At 30.7% G+C, this 25,323-nt stretch overlaps 13 protein-coding genes across 13 annotated transcripts; 5 read left to right on the top strand and 8 right to left on the bottom strand. All coding sequences in view use genetic code 12, as the record gives it.

The window, feature by feature from the left end:
• Positions 1 to 27: 27 nt before the first annotated feature.
• On the top strand, positions 28 to 1,680 carry APE3 (Ape3p; the record flags this gene model as incomplete). Its single annotated transcript, XM_709345.2, has 1 exon — positions 28 to 1,680. One exon carries the CDS (start codon positions 28 to 30, stop codon positions 1,678 to 1,680), a length of 1,653 nt encoding a protein of 550 aa, XP_714438.2.
• Positions 1,681 to 1,873: 193 nt separating this feature from the next.
• JEM1 (Jem1p) lies at positions 1,874 to 3,784 on the bottom strand (the record flags this gene model as incomplete). Its single annotated transcript, XM_709346.2, has 1 exon — positions 1,874 to 3,784. One exon carries the CDS (start codon positions 3,782 to 3,784, stop codon positions 1,874 to 1,876), a length of 1,911 nt encoding a protein of 636 aa, XP_714439.2.
• A 316-nt stretch (positions 3,785 to 4,100) lies between these two features.
• Positions 4,101 to 5,306, bottom strand: RPT6 (proteasome regulatory particle base subunit; the record flags this gene model as incomplete). The annotated part of the gene is made up of 1 exon (XM_709347.2): positions 4,101 to 5,306. The coding sequence occupies one exon, from the start codon at positions 5,304 to 5,306 to the stop codon at positions 4,101 to 4,103; it is 1,206 nt and encodes a 401-aa protein (XP_714440.2).
• A 296-nt stretch (positions 5,307 to 5,602) lies between these two features.
• CAALFM_C208770CA (uncharacterized protein) lies at positions 5,603 to 5,938 on the top strand (the record flags this gene model as incomplete). The annotated part of the gene is made up of 1 exon (XM_709348.1): positions 5,603 to 5,938. One exon carries the CDS (start codon positions 5,603 to 5,605, stop codon positions 5,936 to 5,938), a length of 336 nt encoding a protein of 111 aa, XP_714441.1.
• Positions 5,939 to 6,516: 578 nt separating this feature from the next.
• On the top strand, positions 6,517 to 9,771 carry TIF4631 (translation initiation factor eIF4G; the record flags this gene model as incomplete). The annotated part of the gene is made up of 1 exon (XM_709350.1): positions 6,517 to 9,771. One exon carries the CDS (start codon positions 6,517 to 6,519, stop codon positions 9,769 to 9,771), a length of 3,255 nt encoding a protein of 1,084 aa, XP_714443.1.
• Positions 9,772 to 10,138: 367 nt separating this feature from the next.
• On the bottom strand, positions 10,139 to 10,840 carry CAALFM_C208750WA (uncharacterized protein; the record flags this gene model as incomplete). Its single annotated transcript, XM_709351.2, has 1 exon — positions 10,139 to 10,840. One exon carries the CDS (start codon positions 10,838 to 10,840, stop codon positions 10,139 to 10,141), a length of 702 nt encoding a protein of 233 aa, XP_714444.2.
• A 156-nt stretch (positions 10,841 to 10,996) lies between these two features.
• On the bottom strand, positions 10,997 to 12,640 carry CAALFM_C208740WA (uncharacterized protein; the record flags this gene model as incomplete). Its single annotated transcript, XM_709352.2, has 1 exon — positions 10,997 to 12,640. The coding sequence occupies one exon, from the start codon at positions 12,638 to 12,640 to the stop codon at positions 10,997 to 10,999; it is 1,644 nt and encodes a 547-aa protein (XP_714445.2).
• A 318-nt stretch (positions 12,641 to 12,958) lies between these two features.
• Positions 12,959 to 15,235, bottom strand: MFG1 (Mfg1p; the record flags this gene model as incomplete). The annotated part of the gene is made up of 1 exon (XM_709354.2): positions 12,959 to 15,235. The coding sequence occupies one exon, from the start codon at positions 15,233 to 15,235 to the stop codon at positions 12,959 to 12,961; it is 2,277 nt and encodes a 758-aa protein (XP_714447.2).
• Positions 15,236 to 16,404: 1,169 nt separating this feature from the next.
• On the bottom strand, positions 16,405 to 17,553 carry CAALFM_C208720WA (uncharacterized protein; the record flags this gene model as incomplete). Its single annotated transcript, XM_709355.2, has 1 exon — positions 16,405 to 17,553. The coding sequence occupies one exon, from the start codon at positions 17,551 to 17,553 to the stop codon at positions 16,405 to 16,407; it is 1,149 nt and encodes a 382-aa protein (XP_714448.2).
• Positions 17,554 to 17,993: 440 nt separating this feature from the next.
• Positions 17,994 to 18,719, bottom strand: PEX17 (Pex17p; the record flags this gene model as incomplete). Its single annotated transcript, XM_709356.1, has 1 exon — positions 17,994 to 18,719. One exon carries the CDS (start codon positions 18,717 to 18,719, stop codon positions 17,994 to 17,996), a length of 726 nt encoding a protein of 241 aa, XP_714449.1.
• A 740-nt stretch (positions 18,720 to 19,459) lies between these two features.
• CAALFM_C208700CA (uncharacterized protein) lies at positions 19,460 to 19,981 on the top strand (the record flags this gene model as incomplete). Its single annotated transcript, XM_709357.1, has 1 exon — positions 19,460 to 19,981. One exon carries the CDS (start codon positions 19,460 to 19,462, stop codon positions 19,979 to 19,981), a length of 522 nt encoding a protein of 173 aa, XP_714450.1.
• An 819-nt stretch (positions 19,982 to 20,800) lies between these two features.
• On the top strand, positions 20,801 to 22,210 carry CAALFM_C208690CA (uncharacterized protein; the record flags this gene model as incomplete). The annotated part of the gene is made up of 1 exon (XM_709358.2): positions 20,801 to 22,210. The coding sequence occupies one exon, from the start codon at positions 20,801 to 20,803 to the stop codon at positions 22,208 to 22,210; it is 1,410 nt and encodes a 469-aa protein (XP_714451.2).
• MSH3 (mismatch repair protein) lies at positions 22,205 to 25,318 on the bottom strand (the record flags this gene model as incomplete). The annotated part of the gene is made up of 1 exon (XM_709359.1): positions 22,205 to 25,318. One exon carries the CDS (start codon positions 25,316 to 25,318, stop codon positions 22,205 to 22,207), a length of 3,114 nt encoding a protein of 1,037 aa, XP_714452.1.
• Between the last annotated feature and the right edge of the window lie 5 nt (positions 25,319 to 25,323).

Below are 25,323 nucleotides of genomic sequence, written 5' to 3'. Positions count from 1 at the left end.
AAGCTCTGAACTTTTTCCAAAAAGAAGATGAAATTTTTAACTTTAACTACTTCTTTATCAATAATTGTATCAATCAATGCATTACCAACTTCTTTTGGATTTTGGAAAAATTGGTTCAACTTGGGTGAAAAATTAACCCAAGAAATTATCATGGATGATATTTCTGACCAATTTATTAATAATGACGAAAATGAAAACAACAACAACGACAACAACTTGATAATTGATGGTGTTATTGATGAAACTGTTTATAATTCATTACCAGAAATTGATACTGAATCTTTACAAAGTTTAATCAATGAAAAAGGATTACGTTCTCGTGCTGAAGATTTATTTGAAATTGCTCAACGTTCAATTGGCAAATATGATCATCCAACTAGAGTTATTGGTTCACCAGGTCATTGGGGTACTATTGGTTATATTATATCAGAAATTAAAAAATTGAAAGGGTATTATAATGTTAAAACTCAAAGTTTTAAAGCTCTTGATGGGAAAGTTAAATCATTTTCCTTATTAATCGATGGAGTAGAACCAAAATCATTATCACCATTTAGTTTGACCCCACCTACTGTTGATGGAAAACCAGCTCATGGTAATTTGGTTTTAGTTGATGATTTTGGATGTAAGCCTGACAATTTCCCAGAATTCACTAAAGGGAATATTGTTTTAATTAAACGTGGTGAATGTGCCTTTGGTGATAAATCAAGAAATGCAGGTATTGCTGGTGCATTGGGGGCAATTATTTATGACGATGAACCGGTACGTGGAACATTGGGTAATCCAACTGGGAAAGAAGTCGCCACAGTTTCAGTTGCCAAGAAAGACGTGGAAAAATACATTGAAAAATTATCTAAAGACCCAAAATATGCATTTGAAACTACTTTATATGTTGATTCCTACGTTAAATATATCAAAACATTAAATGTCATTGCTGATTCAGTTTTTGGTGATCATGACAATATTGTTTCTTTAGGTGCTCATTCTGATTCTGTTGCTGAAGGACCTGGTATTAATGACGATGGATCAGGTACCATTTCCTTATTGGAAGTTGCCAAACATTTGACACAGTTCAAATTAAACAATGCTGTTAGATTTGCTTGGTGGGCAGCTGAAGAAGAAGGTTTATTGGGATCAACTTATTATGCTGAACATTTAACTGCTGAAGAAAACTCTAAACTAAGACTTTTCATGGATTATGATATGATGGCATCTCCAAATTATGAATACCAAGTCTATGATGCTAATAACAAGGATCATCCAAATGGTTCAGGAAATTTGAAAGATTTATATATTGATTGGTACACTTCGCATGGATTAAACTATACATTAACCCCATTCGATGGTAGATCTGATTATGTGGGTTTTATTGAAAATGGTATTCCAGGTGGTGGTATTGCTACTGGGGCTGAAGGTGTCAAAGATGCTAAAGGTCAAGAAAAATTTGGTGGTAAAGTTGGTGAATGGTTTGATCCTTGCTACCATCAATTGTGTGACAATTTAGATAATCCAGATTATGAAGCTTGGGTTATTAACACTAAATTAATTGCCCATTCTGTGGCCGTTTATGCCAAATCATTCGAAGGATTCCCAAAAAGAGAACCAAAGAAGGAAGTTGCCAGTGCATCCAATTCAGAAAAACCAAATGAATTCATCTACAGAGGCTCCAAGTTGATTATGTAAAACACAACACTATCAGATAAATACGTTTTTAGAAAAATAATACAATAAAAATATGAATGTTTTTTTCTTTTTTTCAGTAACTACGTAACTACTACAAACAACGAACATGTGTAGTTTTGGAACACATGAAATATGTTAACCAATTCATATCTATAATAGTATACAAAAAAAAAACTCTATCAAATATTATTTCCTACTGCTTTCTGCTCCTATTCTTTTTCTTATTCTTTGTAATCTTCACTTTTTGATGTGAATTACCAAATGGATTACCTTGTCCATTAAATTTAAACCCTTGACCTCCAAAAAATTGTTGGAAAAATTGGTTTCCACCACCGCCACCGCCACCAAAATTAAAGTTGAAATTTGGTTGTCCACCACCACCTTGTGGTTGCCATTGTGGATGGCTCTGACCCATAGGATCATTTGGATCATCACCTCTATCATATCGTTCACGTAATTCAGGGTCACTTAACACTTCATATGCTTGATTAATAGCTTGCATTTTTTTCTCAATCTGTTCTGGAGTCAAATCATCACCTTTATATTTATCTGGGTGATACTTTAATGTTTGTGTTCTATACCCTTTCTTAATAGTCTTTTCATCAGCATCATGTGGCACATCCAAAACCTTATAATAATCATTAGCTGGTTTCTTTCGCTGTTGATGTGGTTGAGCACCTCTATATTGTTGTTGACGTTGACGTTGTTGTTGCTGTTGTTGCTGTTGTTGAAAATATTGCTGTTGTCTTTGTTGATTGAGTTTCATATGATATTCCTCTACTTTGGTCCATCTGTCAGTAAACAATTTCGTTTGCTTGACATTATTATTGAACTTATTCAACAATTCCTCTGCTTGGGGATACTTCTTTTTCAGTAAATACTTGTCTATTTCTGTGATGTGCTTTGGCAAAAACAAGTTATCCGAGTCATCAAAACTATCACAAAACTGTTTAGCCTTCTTTGAGCTGCCAGTTAAAGAATACGCTTCACATACTAATCTGTTCAAATCCTGCAAAAACAATATCTTCGGGGATGTTTCAAATCCCAACTCTTCTCCAAACTTTTGAATCTGATATTGTAAATAGTCATAATTATTCTTTATACTTGATGGCAATTTACGTTTATCTAATTTAGATACTTGCAAATTATCCATAAACAAGAACTTTATAACAAACTGATAGTCTATAACTGGATTGATTAATCCTTCATCTTCTAATTTCACATTATTCTCGGTGTTAGTATAATAATGACCTTGAATTATTGAATAATCCTCTAATAATTTGAAAAAATTCTGAAATTTAACATAAAATTTCGACAATTTACCACATAAGGTATATTCATTATCTATTCTCAAACAATTCTTTATGATTTTATTAGAATTCTCAAATTGAACTTCTGTATATAATAAAAACTGTGATAACACATTAAAGTATTTCAAACTTTTCATGGGATTAATATCAATTAAATTTTTCGCTGTTTGTATAATCACTTTGTTGACCGGTAGCATTTCACCCAAATATTTCAATTGAAAATCCGGGGTTTCTTTATACGAATTTAAAGCCAAATTATAGTACAATTCAGTAATTTCATAATTTGCTGGACTCAATGAAATGATCTCATTCAAAATATTTGCACATTGTTGATATTCGTGTTTTTCAATTAATTCTTTACTAGTTTTAATATCCTGATTGATTTTATCAATTGTATGATAAATATCCTTGTCATTGTCTTTAGTAAGATACCGTTGAACTGTATCAAATTCACCTCTTGCCATTAACAATTGCACAATCTTATCCTTAGCGGGACCCATTGCTGGATCTAGCTCTAATGCCCATTTTAAATCAGCTATAGCTTGGATTTCTTTATTTAGGTTGATTTCAATTATAGCCTTCTTGAATAATAACTTGGGGAGAGAATTGGTATTAGAAGAAGAAGACTTTGCTGTTCGAATTATTTCTTCATAGGCTTGTAAAACATTGATTGTGGGTCCTTGTTCGGAAAACAACTTGTCAAGTTGTAAAACTTTCTGATCAAAATCAGTCAAACATGATGTGAATGTTAATAGGGCTGCGCCCACCAATAGAGTAGATAATGGAAATCTCATGGAGTAGTAGTATATAGTGAATATAAAGGCAGTCGATTAAAGCATCAACAATATTAAAGAATTAGTAAAATAAAGCAGGCAAAAAAAAAATGAGATTAGAAACAGAACGAACGGTATAGAAAAATTTCAGTTTGATGGTACGTGTTCGGAATTTCATTTTTCTTCTTTTTCCCACCACCACTGCCTCGATCTTCGCAGGATCTTGTGTCAGATAGACAAATACCACAGACTATCAATATAAACTACATCATCATCATCATCAGTTATTATTGGAAAGTCTCTTATTCACATATACACATACATACACATAATGCATTTATTTGAATAATTTCTGTAAGGAGACAGCACCATCGTCATTCTTAGACATGACTTTTGCAACTGCCAATTCGAAATCTTCTTGTGTTACATGAATTCTTCTTTCTCTCAATGCATACATACCAGCTTCGGTACAAACCCCTTTCACATCAGCACCACTGCATCCATTCATTTTCTCAGCAATTTTACGCAAATTAATACCTCTTGTCAAATTCATGGATCTTGAATGAATCTTTAAAATATCTGTTCTAGCAGCAACGGTTGGTGCTGGGAATTCAATTTTTCTATCAATTCTACCTGGTCTCAATAATGCTGGATCCAAAATATCTAAACGATTAGTGGCCATAATGATTTTGATATCTTTTGAACTTTCAAACCCATCCAATTGATTTAACAATTCCAACATTGTTCTTTGCACTTCGGAATCACCTCCTGATGAACCTTCAACACGCGAAGACCCGATAGAATCAATTTCATCCATGAAAATGATTGATGGTGCATGTTCTCTTGCCATCACGAACAACTCCCTAACCATACGAGACCCTTCCCCAATATACTTTTGCACTAATTCTGAACCAGAAACACGAATGAATTTACATTCGGTATGGTGAGCAACTGCTCTTGCCAATAAGGTCTTACCTGTACCCGGTGGTCCATACAATATAACACCTTTTGGTTGAGCTATACCCAAACTTTCAAACAATTCTGGATGTTTGACAGGTAATTCAATAACTTCTTTGATTTCTTTAATTTGTTTATCTAACCCACCAACCATATCGTATGTTGAGTCTGGGACTTTTTCAACCATCATCAATGAAACCAAAGGATCAACTTTGTTGGGTAATATTTTGTACAAATCGTGAGAATCTGCTTTCAAACACACTCTTATTGATGGAGTCAATTTCTTGACATCGATATCTTTGGTAACATTGACGATGAATTTACCTTCAGGATGGATTTTCACTAAAACTTTTTTCAAGCCCATAACTTTAACAACTTCACCTACATATGATCCAGGTTCTTGTAATAATCTTAATTCATCCTTTAATTGTCTGACTTTGTTATTCAATTTGTTACGTTGGGCTTCCAAACGACGCAAGTTCTGTGTGGTTTGCTGTATTCTTATTTCCGTATCTTGTATTTGTTGTTCAAAATATGGTCTTATACCACCTTCATGAACATAAGGTTTATCAATTGAAGTAGTCATTTCTTCTTTAGGGTGATGAAGTTAATAGATCTTGTTCTCGTGATTGAAAAAAAAAGGAAAGAAATTTTTGGGTTTGCCACTTTTTTGAAGTTCTGGTTGTTTCGTTTTTCTGGTCGTGTGAAATTGGGCAGAAAAATACACACACGCACTACTATTACTACTACTACTACCACTCCTACAAAGAGCTTTCTCAAAATCTGAATCAAGTTGTTGTTGTTGTTGTGTGGGTGGTTAATAAAAAGTCCTCCGAGATCAATAAATAGATTAAAAGTTTGGCCAGATATTTGACAACCACTATGAAACTCAATAATAAACAATTCATCTTTGCTTTACTATACACATTGGTACTGCCACTAGCGTCCTCCTATCAATTGTATTGTAAGTGTGAGTGTAATGTCAAAACAATCATTAACCCTATAGATAAGTGCAAACTATGTACAGAAGAATATTGTTTAAGCAAGGATAAAGATTTATGTGCCCTGACTGAAGAAGATCCTGACAAATCCAGCGCAATCATTATCAGTTGTTTCCAAATAGAAAGTTTCAAAGAATCATTTGTGATCTATCTGTTTATTTCCATTGTGGTAGGACTAATGTTTTATATCGGCTATCATAGTTATATGCGACAGTAAGTGGAAAGCGGGAAGTGAATTGATTTCAACAAAAAGTATGTCACGAGCAAAGATTGGGGACGATAATTTGGCACTGAGTTATTGGATTACTGGGATATGGAACACAACCATGTTGACAGATATGGCAATTGACGTTTTCATTTATACTTGTATACAATAGATCTGTAGTAGCTCAATATAGATTTTACAATATTCTCCAATAAAGACGGCGGGTCATTCATACATCCTTCCATTACCAACAGTAAATGCGACATTTTCTTAGCATAGATTTCTTTTTTTTTTTTCTTAGGTTAAACCGCACACGCACACACACGCCCGCGACCTACCACCACCACCACCACACACTCTTCTACACGTCCAGTAATAGTAAATGTGAGACAAAAAAACGACATTTAACGACAAAATCAAAAAAAAAAATTTTCTTGTTTGGAAAAAAAAAGAATCATCTACTTTTCACTGTGCTAAAGTTTTTATAATCTTGATTCTATTTTTTTCATTTCTTAGTTTCTAGAAAGTAACAAGAGGTAACTTACCAAAACCAATTATAGTTATTATCAAGACACTTAATCATTTTTAGAATGTCTGATAATACTACTTCAAACCAGTCCTCGACTGGTGATTCCAAATCAACACCTGGTGCTGTCCCATCATCCACCGATGGATCGTCATCTGCTCCAATTGGCAATTCTGTCAATTCTGTTGATCAAACTTCAGTCTCCACTGATAAACAACATGGAAATCAAAATGTCCCACAATCTAGCGGTGCTTATTCTGGCCAAAATTATAATGCCAATTATCAAGGATACGGTAATAATCCTAATTATAATAATAACTATAACAACAACAACAACAACAACCCCAATTATTATCACAAAAACCAGTATAATAAAAACTACACTGGAGGCAATAGTGGTGGTAGTGGTGGAAGACAGAATAACTACAACAACAATGCCAATCAAAACAACAATCAAAGATATAACAACAACAAGAAACAGTACAATAACCAGAAAATGAATCATCACCATCATAACCAACAGCAACCACAACAGCAATATGTGAACTACCCTTACAACACTGCTGCCGCTGCAGCTTCACAAATGTATGGTTACTACATGGGTGGTTATCAACCAGTATATGGTCTTCCACTTCAATATGGTGGGATTCCAGCAACTCCAGGTCAACAATATCCTGGTCAAGTTGCGTCACCAGTTGTACCAACAGTCCAACCACAACAAATCTCGACCCCTCCAACTCCTAAAATAAGATTAACTACCAAAGATGGTAAACCAGTTGATTTAGATGAGAAGAAAAGAAAAACAGCATCGTCGACTCCTGTCGCATCTCCTCAACCAGCCAGGGCCACCACAGTTTCAAGTGAAAAGGATAAAACACCTTCCTCCAGTGCAACCCCTGCTACAGAAAATAAACCTGCAGGTATTTCTGCAGCTGAAGAATTTAAAAGAAAGATTAGAGAAAGGGCTGCTGCTGCTGCCGCTGCCGCTTCAAAGGGTAAAGAAACTAAAGAAGAAACAAAAGAAGAAACAACTGCCACTGAAACTAAAAAAGAAACTGAAGAAACTCCAATTGCCAAAGAATCATCTTCAACTGTGGACCAACCAAGTGTTGTTCCTCCTCAAGAATCTCATAAAGATATCGTAGAAACTCCTAAACCAGAGGTTACTGAAACGTCTGTGGAAGCCACAAAGGAACTACCAGCTAGTGAAGAAACCAAAGAGGTATTGAGTTCTGAAACCAATGACACCACAGCTGTTGAAAAACCAAAAGTGGAAGAAAAACCAGTAGAAGTGAATGATAAAGTTGAACTGCAAATTGAACTTCAATCACCATCTGTTGAAGGAGATAGTGAATCGATAGTGGAGAATGAAGATGAAGAAGAGTCTACTATTTCAGAAAAAGGAGAACCACAAACCGAAACCGAAACTGAAACTGAAACTCAAACTGAACCAGAACCAGAATCTGAACCAACTCCTACTGCTAATGCTCCAGAATTTACTATATCTCAATTCTTAGAAAGATTGAAGATTGCAACTCCAATTGATGATATTCTTGCCACAAAATACCCTGAAACCATCCAAGGTGTTGATGGATCGAAACAAATTTCTGGGAAAAAATACAGATATGATCCACAATTTTTAATTCAATTCAGAGACGTTATTTCATACACTATTGATCCAACTTTCAAAGCTCATTTGGAATCATTGGATATTCATCCAAATGCAATGAAACGTTCCGGTTCCACTAGAGATGCCTCATCACGTGGTGGTTTACCAAATAAATTCACTGGAGGATTACCTGCCAGATTTAATGGACCTGGAGGTAAAGGTGGTGGTCAATTTGATGGTGGTAGACAAAATTCAAGAAGTGGATCCAAAAGAGGAGGAGGTAGAGGTGCATCATCAAGAGATAAATCTACAAGAAAAGGTACACCTTCTAAAAGAGGAGGTAGAGGAGGAGATAGATCTGAGATGCGTGAACGAGGAGGAGCAGGAGCAGGAGCAGGAGCAGGAGCAGGAGGAGAAAATGATGGCAATAATCAAGGTGATGGTAAACCTGTTGAAGAAGTCAAACCATTGGAAAAATCTGCCAATAGATGGGTTCCTAAATCAAGAATGCAAGCCAAGAAAGAAACTAAAGTTGCTGAAGATGGTACTATTTTATTAGAACCAGAAGATATTGAAAAGAAGACTAAATCTTTATTGAACAAATTAACATTAGAAATGTTTACTGCAATTAGTGATGAAATCATTGCTCTTACCAATCAATCAAAACATGAAAAAGATGCTGCCACTATAAAACAAATAATTTCATTAACATTTGCCAAAGCTTGTGATGAACCTCATTGGTCAGAAATGTATGCTAAATTATGTGCCAAAATGTGTACTAGTGTTTCCAATGATATTACTGATGAAAGTATTACATTGAAAGATGGTACTCATGCATCTGGAGGTGTACTTGCCCGAAGACTTTTATTAGCTACATGTCAAAAAGAATATGAAAAAGGTTGGACAGATAAATTACCAACTAATCCTGATGGTTCACCATTAGAACCAGAAATGATGTCTGATGAATATTATGCCATGGCTGCTGCTAAAAGAAGAGGTCTTGGTTTAGTCAAATTCATTGGTCATTTATATAATTTGAATATGTTGAATGATCATGTCATATATGTTTGTTTGAAAGATCAAACGAAAAATACTGTTGATCCATCAGATGATAGTTTAGAAAATTTGACTCAATTGATTCAAACTGTGGGACCAAAACTTGATTCTAATGAAAGAACAAGAACTATGCTTAAGATTGTTTTTGATTATATTGAAAAAGTTCTAGAAGGGGTGAAATTAACATCAAGAATTAAATTTATGTTGATGGATTTACAAGATTTAAGAGAAGCTAAATGGGTAAGTCTTAAAGGTGATGCTGGTCCAAAAACCATTGAAGAAATTCATCGTGATGCTGAAATTAAAAAAATGGAAGAAGAAAGAGCCAAGAATGAAAAGAAGAGGAAACAACATCAATTGGGTGGAGGTGTAGGTGGTGGTAGTGATAGTAGATCTAATTCTTCAAGAGGTGGTTCAAATTGGAATAATAACAATAATAACAACAACAACAATAATAATAATCAATCATCGAATGGACCTTTTATGAAGAAATCTCCTTCATTTATGACTCAAAGAGTTGGATCTAGTCGTAGTCCTTCAACATCAACTTTTCAAAATTCTGATCTTCAAAGAGATACATCGAAAAGATCAGAACCTAGTCAATCTAATATTTTTGCTGCATTAGAAGGAGGTGATGACGATGAAGATGAATAGTTATAGTTGTAGTTATAGTTATGGTTATAGTAGTAGTAGTTGTTTTTTTGTTTATCATTATTTTATTTTTATTGTCTCTTTAGTTTATAGTATAATTTGAAGACAATAATAGGCATATATGGAACTTTTTGTATATTAATGTGTCAGCTGTAGTGAGAACTAAAGAATTGATGAAATTATGATAACGACTTGATTTGTTTTCTAATATTATTTAATCATGTGTTGTGTATTTATTTAGCTAATCTATACAAAATTTAAGGATATACTATAATGTAATCAATTTGTGTTCTTATTGGTACTATTTATTTTTTTTTTTAAAAAAAAAATTCATGTATAGGTGATAAGATCATTTATGATTGATTCTTATTTAATTTTTGGGATAAATTTTTGATTTCAATTTATTTAATGAACCTGCAGAGTTTGATGATGATAAAAGAGGAGGTGGAGTAGAAGCAAATTGACTATGTCTAGTCCATTTAGTGAAATTAGATTTAGTTTTAATTCTTGTTGAATTTGAAATATTCGAAGTTAATGATTCTTCATCATCATCATCATTATCATTGTCATGATCAATATCAATGTCATTAATATTATCATTATTATCAATTGGTATAATTATATCATTACCTTTATTAATCAAATTAGGAATGATTAAATCATCTTGAATATCTAAAAAAACATTGGGACCATGTTTAAAAATCGAATTCATAACTAAATTATTTTTAAATTTCCAAAATTGATTATGAATTATAAAAGTACGTAAAATCCCATGAGTATTATAACGATAATCATTAATTTTAGAATCATTAATTGTATTATAAACCAAATATATTAATCTAATAATAATATATAATATGATCCAAAAGATTTCTAAGATGAATAATATGATAGTGATGAAATAATGATTGAATTGAAGAAATAAATTTCGTAGACGAAATAAATAAATGATTGAATAAATTAAAGCATATAAAATAATATTAATCGTGATATCAGATGCCACTGCTTGAGAAGTACGTAATATACCCAATGGACTATTGATTTTGGGCATAATTGGTTGATTTGAAGCCATAATTGATGTTAAGTGAAATTAGAATGATAACATTGAAGAGGTTTTTTTTTTTTTTTTTTTTTTTTTTTTTTGCAACAACAAAATATCATTAAATCTAACCGCCAACCAATCAGTCACCACAACCACAACCACAACCACCATCAAAAGAGTTCAATACTAAATATATTCAACTTCAAATCCATCGATTAAAGAATTGGGAGGATCAGGAAATTCAGGAAACGTTTCAGCCAATTCTATATCATCAGATTCATAAGAAATTTCAACTCCATCTATGTTGTTACCACTACCACTACCAACAACACCAGAAGATTGTTCAGCATCTAATTCCATTTGTTTATTACAATAAGTTTTAATATAAGAAATATAATCTGATAAATATATACCATCAACCGTTCTTTTTTGATACATTAACCATTCAACACAATTGGATAACACACGTTCGGTATCATTATTCTTATTACCAATTGCTTTTTTAAATGATAATAATTTTTTTAATGTGAAATTATCACATTCAATATATTTGATGGTAAATAATATTAATTGACGGAATATCATATTTGGAGATTGTCCTTTTTGTAATAATAAATTAAGATAAAATAATGCTGATATAAGACGATAGGCATCATCATCATCATCATCATCATCAGTTTTGTCGCCTTTTTCAAGTTGATCCATTTTTAATAGGTTTTCTTGTTTATCTTCATCTTCAGAATAAATATCCCCCGTTTCAACATCACTATCATCAGATACTTGCATTTGTTGAAGATAATGATTTTCAAAATTTTGAGTTTTAAAATCATCATATATAAATTCTAATGAATTCTTATTCTTATTATTCTTATTCTTATTATTATTATAAATTTTTTTACTTTTAAAACAACCATGAGCTAATACTTTTATAAAATTTCTCATTATATCATTATCATCAACAATTATATGATCCCCCAAATTATTATTATTATTATTATAATTTAAACTGTGGAAAATTTTTTGTAATTGATTTTTCAGTAATTTTATATCATTGACATTATCAAGGAAATTATCACTTATTAATTCAATCAAATTAATAGCAATTCTACAATCACCTTGAGCTCTATCCAATATCAAATCAAAACATTCATCTACTCCGTCTCCTTGTTCTTCATCATCATCATCATATACAATTGCCCCTAATTGATAAAGATGTTTACGTTTTAAATTTTGGAAAGTTATAGCTTGACATAAAACTTTTTTAATTTCTTTACGAGTCAATTTTTCTAATTTAAATACTTGACATCGTGATAAAATAGCTTGACGAATCCTTGTATTTGGTTGTATAGTAGTTGCCCCAATCAATACAATTTCCCCATTTTCCAAATATGGTAATAACCAATCTTGTTGAATTTTAGTTAATCGATGTAATTCATCAATAAATAATACAATTTTTTGTTCCCCAACGTTTTGGTTTTTTTGGTTTTTTTGGTTTTTTTGGTTTTTTTGCATTATTGTGGTTTTTAAATCCATGGTTGTCATTGTCGTTGCTGATAATTCTAAAAATGGTAATCCACATTCATATGATATCACTGAAGCTAATGTAGTTTTTCCAATACCTGAAGGTCCAGTAAATATCATTGATGGTAAATAACCTAATTTAATAAAATTTCTAATGGCTCCATCGATGGGATTAATAAGATGATCTTGACCAACATATTGTTCAAATGTTGTTGGACGAATTGCTTCTGATAATGATAATGAAGTAAGTTTTGATAATAATTTTATATTGGTTTTGGTTTTAGTTTTAGTTTGTTCTTCATATTCCATTTCATAGTAGTAGTAGTAGTGATAGTAATAGTAAGGGGAGGAGGGAAAGATGATACACGTTGTATTAATAATTTTTTATAAACAAAAAGGGTTTTTCCGGTGGTAGGGGGGGGGTTCTGTTTATAAGCAAGTCGTGTACTTGTTTAGTTTAATTGATTAATAAAAAATAATAATAATAATTAATTAATTAATTTATTGTTACAACTCTTTAATACACGTCCTCCTCTGTCTTCTGTCTTCTGTCTTCTGTCTTCTGTCTACATCTATATAATGTACATAAATAATGATAAATTTAATACTACCCCCACCCCAATGGTTTTACTTTCTTCTTTTATTCTCATTTGACATATTCACACTTTGTTTTCTCTTTCTTTTAGGTTCTTCAGCATTTACAGTCCTTGGTGATGGTGAAGATATATTATTACTTCCATTAGCAATACCTCCTTTACCATTGTTATTATTATTGTTATTATTGTTGTTATTGCTATTATTGTTATTATTGTTATTACTGTTATTGCTATTACTATTGTTGTTACTCGTGTTTAGCAGTTGTTGTTGCTGTTGTTGCTGCTGCTGCTGTTGTTGTTGTTGTTGTTGTTGTCGAGATCTTTGTGCATCTGTTTGTAAATTCGTTGATCCTGAAAAATTAGCCAAATTTTGTCCTTGGGCCTGGGCCTGGACCTGAGCTTGAGCTTGAGCTTGAGCTTGTACTGCCATTTGAGCTTGGAATGCTTGCATTTGTTGATTTTTTTGTGAAGCAATCAATAATTCCATTGATTTCATAGGTGACGGTATATTATTGACCATACTAAATTCCATTAATGATTTCATACTTGACATTACATCACCCAATTGTAAAATTCTTAAAGATTGAGGTTCAATTCCAAAAGTTAATTGTAATTTTGATGCTTGAGAATTTTTAACTAATTCATCAAGTAATTCTTTTTGTCGTTTAATATCTTTTTTCGTAATTGAAGTATTATCAGTTATAATTGATTTCAATTTTTCTTCAAGTGCCAGCACCGAAATATTAGATTGATAATCAGAAAAATTTAAATCAACCCATTCAATTCGTAAATCTTTACTCATCAAAATTTTAATGGTACCATGAAGGGCAGAATTTGATCCATCTTTATAATGGAAATGTAAACCTATTTTAGATACAATGACAATTGATCCATTGCTTAATACTTGGAATTTTGATCCTGATAAACTTATATTACATTTAAGAATGCTTTCCGTTTGTATACAACTAGCAAAAAATCGTGGAGCAGTACTAGTAGTTAATTCAAACTGATGTGGCTTATTATTGTTATTACTATTATTAGTATTAGTATTAGTATTGTTATTGTTATTATTACTCGTAGCTTTGTTTGAATTTAAAAAATTTAAATTCAATCCAGTAATATCATTTAAAGATTTATTACCATTACCACCAGTAATATTGGTAGTATTAAATTTTAAAATTGCTGTTGGTAAAAAATTTGCTGGAGTGATTTTTGTCCAAAATTCTATATTTGATAAATTTTCATAATGTTGATTTGAAATAAATTCAATTAAATCTAATACTCTAATTATAGCAGCATTTCCTAAATTTCTTTTAATGATTCTGGTATTGATTTCTTGTTGTACTTGTTCTTGAACTGAATTGTTTGTGTCACCTTTTCCACCTGTTGCTGTTGTGGTGGCTATTATCATTTGTCTTTGAATAGGAGAACGACCACTTACTGTTGGTTGTGGATTTTGATTTGGTCCATGCTGTTGTTGTTGTTGTTGGGGATTGATAGGACCATTACTATTGGGAGGCATGGCAAACTGTGTTTGTGGTGATTGTTGGAAGGATGAATTCGGAGGAATTCTTGCTTGTTGTGGTCCTCCCATAGGTACTGGTCCCCCCATTGGTCCACTTTTAAGAGACTGATTTGCAACAAGGTTACCATTGTTTACTTTCTTGGGATATCCCATTTGTACTTGTTGTGGTGTTTGACCTTGAGGTGGGAGTTGAGGAGTAGGTTGTTGCTGTTGTTGTTGTTGCTGCTGTTGTTGTTGTGGTGGTAAAGGTGGTTGGTTCTGTTGATGCGGTATAAATGGTTGTGGTTGATTTACCATTCTTGGTGTATGACCACGAGAGTTTCCTGCAGAAGAAGTAGGTTGCAAATTTGAAGAAGGCATCCCTGTTGCTAATGCATTTGGATTATACATCCCAGTTTTGTTGTTGTTGTTGTTGCTGTTGTTGTTGTTATTATTTAAAGGAAGTGTTTGTCCAGGATTAGGACTTCCATTATAATTTGGATTTCTTTGAGGTACTGGACGTCCAGATGCAGCAGCAGCAGCAGCTGCTGCAGCCATTGCATTTTGTTGTTGTAATTGTTGTTGTTGTTGTTGTTGTTGTGCTGCCATCATTTGTTGTTGAGACATATTGAATCGTTGTTGTTGTAAAGGTGTTTGAGCATTATTACCTCTTCCTTGCATTCCAGGAGGTGGTGCTTGTTGAAATCCCATTTGAGGGGTTTGATTGAACATTTGTTGTTGTTGTTGTTGTTGAGGTGGGCCGTGTGATTGCTGGAGATTTCCAGTATTATTATTTCCATTCATAATTTAATTTAATTTAATTTAATCACCACCAGTCTCGAGTTGAATGTATGTATGATTTCAAATGTTTGATGTTGATGTTGATGTTGAGGTTTAAAGTGAAATTTGTCTAAAACAGTTTAATATGGAGTGGAGGAGGAGGAAAGGGAAGGGGGCGGGGGGGCGGGCAGGATGTTGTTGATAGTCAAATAGATTGTTGAAATATTAAACCAAACTAATTTAAGAATGAATGTTGGGAAAAAAAAATAAAAAAAAAAGCAAAAAGGCAAATTCTTAATTTCTATATATCTTGATTTAGAAGTAAAAGAAGATTATTAATTAGTTCAAAAAATAGAAACAACCCAAAAAGTGATTTAAAATAACAATTAATAAATAAAAGTTGAAAGTTGAAAGTTGAAAGTTGAAAGAGATAAATTTTTTTTTTCTTCCTTTTCTCATTTTCACTTTCACTTTCATTCTCAGAAATTGTTTTCTTGAATTTCTTTTCTTTTCTTTTACAAACACAATTGAATATGAAACACACCCACAAGGCACACCAACAACCAATTAGAAAACAATTCATTTATTAACAGAGATAGTTTAATTCATAACATATATATATATATATATATATATATATCTTTGTCTCCTGTATTTTTTAGTAATACTTATTCTCTTTATTTGTTTAATCACTTTTCTTCTTCCTTCTTCTTCCCCTTTTTGTTTTTTTTTTTTTCATGTTTTATATTGTTTGCTAAAGATTGAAACAATTAAAATGAATAAAAATTGTTTAAGGTATATTTTTCTTTTTCTTTTTGTTTATTACTCTACAAAGGTATATTAATATTATTAGATTAATTCAATTTAACTTAACTTAACTTGACTTAATAATAAAACTTTTTCCCCAAGTAACTATAAAAGATATTAAAAACTTAGGAACCAAAATAATCATAATAATATGATTTAACAATCAAACTTTAGTGATAATTACTTTCCATTCCAATCTACAATAATAATATACAATATACAATAAAGATACGATACGATATGATATGATATGATACGATACGATACGATACGATACACATATTATACAACTCATACAAATTTTAAAAGTTAAATTTTAGTAAGATCCTTTTATTAATGGTTATGTATTATCATTATTTTGTTTTGTTTTGTTTTGTTTTGTTATTTCAATTATAAGATAATACTGAATTCCCATTTAATGAAGTTGTATTATTAACATATCTTATGAATGCTGGATGTTCCAACATTGGTCTTTTTTTTTTATAAAGAACATTATTTCCCATATCAGATCCATCTTTATTATCTTCTTCATTAATAATTTCTCGTGATTTAGTTGCTCTTCGTTTCAATAATTTATTTAAGGTATCCCGTTTTTCTTCTTCTAATACTTTTTTTTTATAATCTTGTCTTTTTCGAGCATTTTCAGCTCTTCTTAAAGCTATTTCTTCTTCAGTTTCTTCTTCTTGTTGTTGTTGATCATGATCAAGTTTTGATTTTGCCTTTTTACCACTATCATCTAATTCAATAAATTGTTCAGTTTTTTTTTTATTATTATTATTTTTGTCATCACCACCAACACCAACACCATCATATCTAGCTCTTTGTCGTTCTGTCATTTTTGATAAATCATTATATGTAGAAGGATCATATTCATCTTCTTCATCAGTTAAAAGTAATTCTGGATCTAATGTTTGTCTTTGATCTTTACGAGTTCTTGATGTAGATGATGTTTGTCTACGATCAGAAGTTCTTTTGTCATTGGATGGTTTTTTCAATCTTTTCAATTTATTGGATTTAATCACTTTCACTTCTTGATCAAATCCTTCTTCATCTTCTTCATCATCATCATCATCTTCTTCTTCTTCTTCTTCTTCTTCGTCAAATTCATCTTCTTCATCTTGATAATAACTAACTTGTCTTTTTCTCGTTACTCTTTGTGTTGATTGATCAGGAGAGACGTTAGTGGTTTTTGAACTACCACTAGAAGTTGAGTAATTGTTTGGTTTTTTAGGTGGTTTGATCGTGATTTTTATTGATTTTTTTATTGGTTTCGATACTGGTTGTGGAGATTCTGTATCTTCGTCTTCTTCTTCTTCACTAGCTTTCAATTTATAATTATCTTCTTCCAAATCTTCTTCCTCTTCTGCATCAAAATCGTCCTCCTCCTCCTCTTCTTCTTCTTCTTCATCTATATTATCTTCATGTTCAGTTGTTGGTGGTACTGAAGATTCTACTTCAAAATCATCAGCATCAGCATCGGCATCTTCATTTTCACTATCATCTATAATCCTTGGTGGTGGTGGAGGTGGTGCCATGATTGTCGTAAGTATATTGCTAAGAAAAAAGGGTGGTTGTTGTTTGTTAGGTGGTTTGTTTGTTTGTTTGTTTGTTGTATTCAAATTGAATTATCGGATAACCAAAAGAAAAATTCAACCATCTAAAAAAAAAACCATGGCTCACACTGTTAAAGCTTATTGTAATCACTACTACTACTACTACTAATTATTATTATTAATTTACAAGAATCATATTAAATGGTTCATTATATTATAAACTATTGAATATAAGAGAATATAAGAGGATTCTACTTTGCAATATTGATATCTCAATTACTATAGCAAAACTCTATTGATGTGCTTGAAGAACTATTATTAAAACAGAGCATATATAACTATATAAACGTCTCCCACACTCTTCTTCTTCTTCTTCTTCTTCTTATTCTTCTTCTTCTCTTTAAGAGTAAACCCAATTATTATTATACTTGTCCACTCATATATAATCCTTTAATACTTCTAATTTCATTTTTAATTTCAACAGCAAGATCTTTCTTTTTCATTGTATTCCCTGAAGTTGTCATAATACTACTAACACCACCACCACCACTACCACCATTATCCATTACAAATAAATCATTTTGATTAAAATAAACTAAATCAGATTTATTTTGTAAATCTTTAATAGAATAATTTATACTTTTATAATTAGATAATTCTATTGTTGAATAATTTCGAATTCCTTCAGTTAATAAAAGTGATAATTTTGTCAATTTTTTATATAATTGATTTTGACCCAATCTATCATCACTATCATCACCACCAGTACTATTTGTTGATAATTTATTATTATTATTATCAGTTTGAATAATGGCATCAGAATATAATTTCCCAGTTTGTTTATTTTTAATGGCAACAATAGGAATATATTGAACTTTAGTAATTGATTTAAGATAAAAATCTCGTAATTTACCTCTTATATAATCCAAATAATCTTTTCTTCTAGTGACATTAAGTTCCATTAATGGTTTAATAATAAATAATCCCAATATATAGAATAATATTAATCCAATTGATGATCTTCTAGTTAATTTTATAATGTAAAGTAAAATTTGTGATTTTGATTTTGTAATATTTGCAGTATTAAGATTATTATAAGATGCTGGATCAAATGATGATTCAGGGATAGTTAGGATAGGTACTGACATTAGAGAGAGAGAGAGAGAGAAAATAAGGTTCAATGTTATGTTGTTAAATGTAGTGGATAAGTGTAATAGTGTAATGGATATAGATGGGAATATAAAATTCAAATGTGAAGAAAGGAGAGATTGAGAAGTTTTTGTTTTTTAGCCTGTCGTTGGGGGGGTGGGAAATCTTACACCCAAACAGTTGATAGTAGTAATAGTAATAGTAATAGTAATAGTAATAGTAGTAGTGTACTGGTGATAATAAAGATAATACCGAGGAGGAGGAGGTGGTGGAGGAGGAGGAAGAGTTTTGGTTGTGTGAGTAAGTGAAGCGGTGTTTTAATTTACTCAAAAATCCGTCTTTCCGTCACTGGSMCCCCCCTCCCTCCCCCCGATAAATGTAGAACGAGGAACGGTACGGAAAAGAGAATCAGCTGGTAGGAAATAAGTCGGGGAGTCAAAACAAGAAAAAACAAATGACCTCTGTATACAGGAAAGAGAAAAAGAAACCTTATTAATTAATTAATCATCACATTACAATATCCATCAACCCAAAGAGTATCTTTTGATTCATTACTTTTTCATATTTTATTACAACTTACTACAATCATCTTTTATTTCTATCATTTGATAGTCGAATTTACTGTTTATATCTTGTTTGGGTTTTACCTATTTATTTCAACCCTATCAACCATCGCATACCCCCCCCTTCTCTCCTTCCCTCCCTTCCTTTTCTCCTCCCTTCCCTCCCTTGACTGACCATGTGTTTATGTCTTTCGGATTTATTTCTTATTGTTCTTTCAGTATTATTCCCACCATTACCTGTTTGGATTAGAAAAGGATGTTGTTCATGTGATTCATTAATTAATATTGCCTTATGTATGTTAGGATATTTCCCAGGGTTAATTCATTCATGGTATATAATAGCTAAATATCCTCCTTATTATTATCAACAACAACAACAACAACAACAACGTAAAGATACCATTTATTATGTTTATCGAAGTGATTTAGAAAATCAAACACCAAGAAGAGATGGCAGAGATGGGAGAGATGAATGTCATCATGACCACCACCACCACCATCATCATCATCACAACCAGGCAGAATCACAAAGTGCGGGATTAATAGTTTCTAATAATCATAATAATAATAATAATAACTATGGATCTGTGGTTGAAGGTTCATCATCATCGAATTTGACTCCTGTGGCTCCTATTCCTGTTGAAAATGGAGCTCCACCACCAGCTTATACTGAGATTGATAATAAAACACAACATTAATATCGAGAAACAAAAAAAGAAAGAAAGAAAGAAGAAAGAAAGAAGTACAAATTAATATAGTTAATGACTAATTTATCTTCTTTTGTTCAGTTGTGTCTAAATGATGTTATAATATCTTTGGTTATTCGTTATTCGTTATTTTTACTTCTAAAGCTAATACACTGTTAATGGGTTTATTTATAATATATGTTTTGTATTGTATTGTGTTGTGTTGTATTGTGTTGTGTTGTTTACTTTAATTTTATGTCATAGAATTATTTAATTGATAAATTACAATCTCTATTAATTCCAAATCTAAACAAGTTGTATAAGATTTATTAAGATATAAGTAATCTTAGAGGTTATATATTAATCGATTATCTGTGTTGTTGTAGTGTGTACTTGTTACAAAGAAACAGACATTGTCCCCTCCCTTTCCCCCTAAACTAACTTTTTCTCACACTGATAAGGAATTAAGATTTTAATTATATAAAATCCCCCCCTAATCTGATAACAACAACCAACCCTTTTTTTAGTTTCTTTCTTTCTTTCTTTCTTTCACATTAATCATTTATATAATCCACCCATAACAAATATACTTAATTTAATATGACTTCTTTGATAAGAGATTCTATAGCAACTATGACAGGTCCAAGATCTGAATCTATTAGTTCTAATTCAACGTCTGAAACTAATTTATCAACAGATTCAACTACAACCACAACCACAACCACAACCACAACCACCCATTCTCCCACTTCCACGTCTTCAACAACATCGATTGATTCTATCCCTATTTTAAAATCTGTTCAAGATTGGTGGACAAGTCCAAGATCATTGATGTATGAATCTAATGATGAAGAATCAGATCAAATAAAACAAGATCGATTAAGAAATCGACAAATTGAATATGAATTATTTCGGACAATACTACCTTCAGATATATATATTTACCCCCCATCTCAAGATTATGAGAATGAACTCAATAATAATGACCACGTAAATAAAGAATATTTAATAACTGGTAGACTAATAGATGTGAAATTAGACGATGGAAATTTTATTCATGAATTTTATCTTGAAAATAATAATGAATCTACATTTGGTAATCAACAACAACAACAACATATAGTAATTATTCATGGATATATGGCAGCTATGGGATATTTTATTAAAAATGTTGAAGATGTAATAAAGATTCCTGGGGTAAGATTACATTTAATTGATTTACCAGGATTTGGGAATTCTAGTCGACCTAAATTCCCTAAAGAATTCATATTGGAACCTAATTCATTATCAGCCAAAATTAATCAAATTTTACAAATTGAAAATTGGTTTATTGATAAAATTGAAAATTGGAGAATTAAAAGTAATATTAATCAATTTAAATTGATTGGTCATTCAATGGGTGCATATTTATCTTGTTGTTATTTAATGAAATATAATTTGAGTACTTCTGGAAATGAAAATGAAAAATTGGTATCGGATGTGATTTTAGTTAGTCCAATGGGGACAGAATCTAATGAATTTAGTTTAATTAATGATAAACGATTTCAATTCAATTTACATAATAAAATTGATCCATTTCAAGAATTACATTTTGAGAATGAAAACGAAAATGAAAATGAAAACGAAAATGAAAACCAATTAGTTCCTAATGATGATGATGATGATGATGATATAATTATAAATGAAGAAATCACGAAAATTTGGTCTAAATTGGGTAAACCCAAATTTCCTAAAAATTGGTTATTAAAAAAACTTTGGTCAAGTAATAAATCACCATTTGAATTTTTACAAAATTTTGGACCATTTTATTCGAAAATTTTATCATATTGGTCATTTCAAAGATTTAAAAATTTCGAAAATAATCAAAATACAATTGATTTAATATTAAAATTACATAATTATTCTTATTCAATTTTTAATCAATTTCAAGGATCAGGAGAAATTGCTATAACAAAATTAATTACCCCGGAAATATTAGCTAAATTACCTCTTGCCGATCGAGGATTAATTGATTTTTTAGTAGAAAATAATATTAATAATATGTGGATTTATGGTGATAATGATTGGATGAATAAAAATGGAGGTGAATATATTTATCAACAAATTAAAACTAAAAATGAAAAAATTACTCAATTTAAAGTGGTTGAAAAAGCCGGTCATCATATATATTTAGATAATCCTCAAACTTTTAATCAAATAGTTATTGATTTCCTAAAACTTAACCAGTTAGATTTCTTATAATGATGAATGTTTAGATAATATATAATAATCTATATCATCAAGTTGATTTGGACTACTACTACCACCTTCTTTTAAAGCTTTATTTAATGAATGAGCAAATTTCCAATATTCTTTTAATTCAATATCTGATTTCACTTTTTCACTAACCCGATAAGCTTGTTTTATTATATCATGAGATATCCCAGCTAATTTAGCAACATTTAATCCATACAGATTATTAACCACACCACGACATAAATTATATAAAAAAATGATTTCCGGAATCTCTCCTGGTGTATTATTTTTAATTTCTTGATATCCCATATGATAATTAACAACTAATTGATTAGGATATTCTTGTTCTAATACATGAATTGAAGGATAATGAGTAATAAATAATACTAATGGTTTAAACTCTGATTCTATCAAATATTTTAAAATTGAATAAGCTAAAGAAATCCCATCAATAGTACCAGTACCACGACCAATTTCATCTAATATAATTAATGATCTATTACTCATCATCAGAATTATATTTTTACATTGTAACATTTCCATCATAAATGTTGAATAACCTTTCAAGATATTATCATTGGCTCCCATTCTTATAAATATCGAATCAAATATCCCCATGGTAGCATTTTGACAAGGTAAATAACATCCAATTTGAGTCATCACGGTTAATAATGCCACGGTTTTCACATATGAAGATTTCCCACCCATGTTTGGTCCGGTGATTATTAATACTCGATTTTTATCATATTCAATATTAATATTAATATCATTGGCAACATAATTTGGACGTAATTGTTCAATAGTAGGATGTCGTGCTTGTTTAACAAGTATGGTCAAATCATCATCAATAAGCGTTGGTCTAGTATAATTGGGAAGTGAACTTGTAGTGGTTAAAGATAATAAACAATCAAAAATTGCTAAATTTTTAATGATTTTATAAAATAATGTATAATTGGAATCTAAATCTTTTAAAAAATTTTGAAATTCTTCATCACATGTTTTAATTAACATTTCTTCATGATATTGTAATAATTTTAAATATTCAGTGACGGATTTTTTCCGATATCTAGTGATGGTTTGAGTACTTTTAATTAAAATGTAATCTTTATCATCAAGTATTTTTGATAATTTATCACGTTGATTATTTCTAATTTCAATAAGATATCGTTCTCCATCTTTTTGAACATATTTTAATTTTGAATTTCCAAGTTCTTTTCGAATAATTTCCAATTGTTCTTGTTCAATTTGTTGTTGATATTGTGCAATATTTTGATATTGAAGTTCAATACTATCAAAACTATTTCTTTTGAAAAATTTTCGACATTGTTCTGATGATTCTTTACAATCAATAAATGAAAGATCAATCATTGATAAAAAATTTTCAATAATAATAATATCCGTTTGAGAAATAGTTAATAATTCATCAAATATTTGAATTAATAATGATGATTTAAATTTAAATGATTTAATACTTTTTTCAAATTTTTGAACCAATATTAAAATTTCTTGTAAATTTGATAATAATAAATATACTTGTTTCCGATTTATTCTAAGGTTGTTGTTGTTGTTGTTAGTACTAGAATAATGGATTTTACTTAATAATCCTTCTAAATCAAGATATTTAATCTTTGTCAAGAAATTACTAATAGAATCAACAACATGATTATATTCACTTTGTAAATCTTCAATGGCTTGATGACGATCTTTAATGTCTTGTATATGTACAAGTGGTCTAGATACCCATTTTTGTAAAAGTCTTGAACCAAATATGGTTTTAGTATTATTTAATAATTTGAAAAGACTACCTTTAGTAGTATGATCAGTGGTATTAGTGAAAATTTCAAGGGAATTTAATGTATTGGCTGGTAATATCATATATTTTTTTGAATCTTGGAAATTAGTAATGTTTTCTGGGATGGTGAAAATATTAGTTAATTTAAATTCATTTAAATATAAAAGTAAATATTCAAAACATTGTTGAATAGGGATAGAGAAATTAATTGAATAATATTCAACTAATTTTTCATTCAAATATTTTGACATGATGGCTTCAATGGCTTCATTTTCATTTTCATTTTCATTTTCATTTCCATTTTCACTCGGTGATCCTGATTTATGAATTATATTACAATTATGATTAATTAATTTTAAAGTCATTAATGTGGGTCCACTAATTTGTTCTGAACTTCCATTAGTAATGACAATAACTTCAACGGGTCGAAGATATAATAATCTTGTTTCTAATTCTTGTCGACTTATATCATCTTTAAAACTATCAAATATAACTTCTCCAATTAATGGTTGTACAGCAACAATAGCAAATTGTTTCTCGGAAACTTCATTAATACAAACAATATATTCCGGTACATCTGATGATGATGATGATGATGATGATGATAAACCATCCCAACTTCCCTTGGTATTTTCATTCGATTCATCACCAAGATATGTTGCCTTAGTATAAACCCCAGTAACTTCTCTTCGCATAACATCAGATGATTTCGATGTTTTTTCAATTTGTTTAACAATTGTTGATTCTATTTGTTTGACAACTCCAACTTTATATCCATGACTTAAAATTCGTTGTAAATGAATATGTAATCTTGTATCAGGAATACTACAATAATGAAATCTTGTATCTTCAATATCATTACTGATATACATGATATTTAAAATTTTCGATACTTTAAGTGCATTGATACCAAATACTTTATATTTATAACCAATTTGAATTAATAAAATTTTATCTTGATGTTGTTCAGTTAATTCTAATATTTGTTTCTCTAATGGTGTAAGTCGTTTTTCTTTTGGCCTTTTCGGTTTAGATTCAGAAGAAAAGGATGAACCTGATGATGTTGTTGATTTGCGTTTTTCAACATCTTTTGATTTGGTTGTGGTGGTGCGGGTAGAGGTACTGTCTTTGGTTCCATCAAATCCAAACTCTAATAGTTTTTCAGAAGGAAGAGAAGGAGAGGCAGTAGGTGGTGGTGGTGGTGGTGGTAGTGGTGGTGATTTTGATGATACTTTTTCCGTTAAAGTAGATTCTGTAGATTGAGAGGGTTTAATTGTTGTGAAAAATCTACTTAATGTGGATTGTCGTTTTTGACTTGACATGAATT

The sequence above is a fragment of the Candida albicans genome, chromosome 2, assembly GCF_000182965.3.
Source record: "Candida albicans SC5314 chromosome 2, complete sequence".
Lineage (NCBI taxonomy): Eukaryota > Fungi > Ascomycota > Pichiomycetes > Serinales > Debaryomycetaceae > Candida > Candida albicans.
The sequence above is the reverse complement of the archived record's forward strand: the minus strand, read 5'-3'. Positions and strand labels throughout refer to the sequence as shown.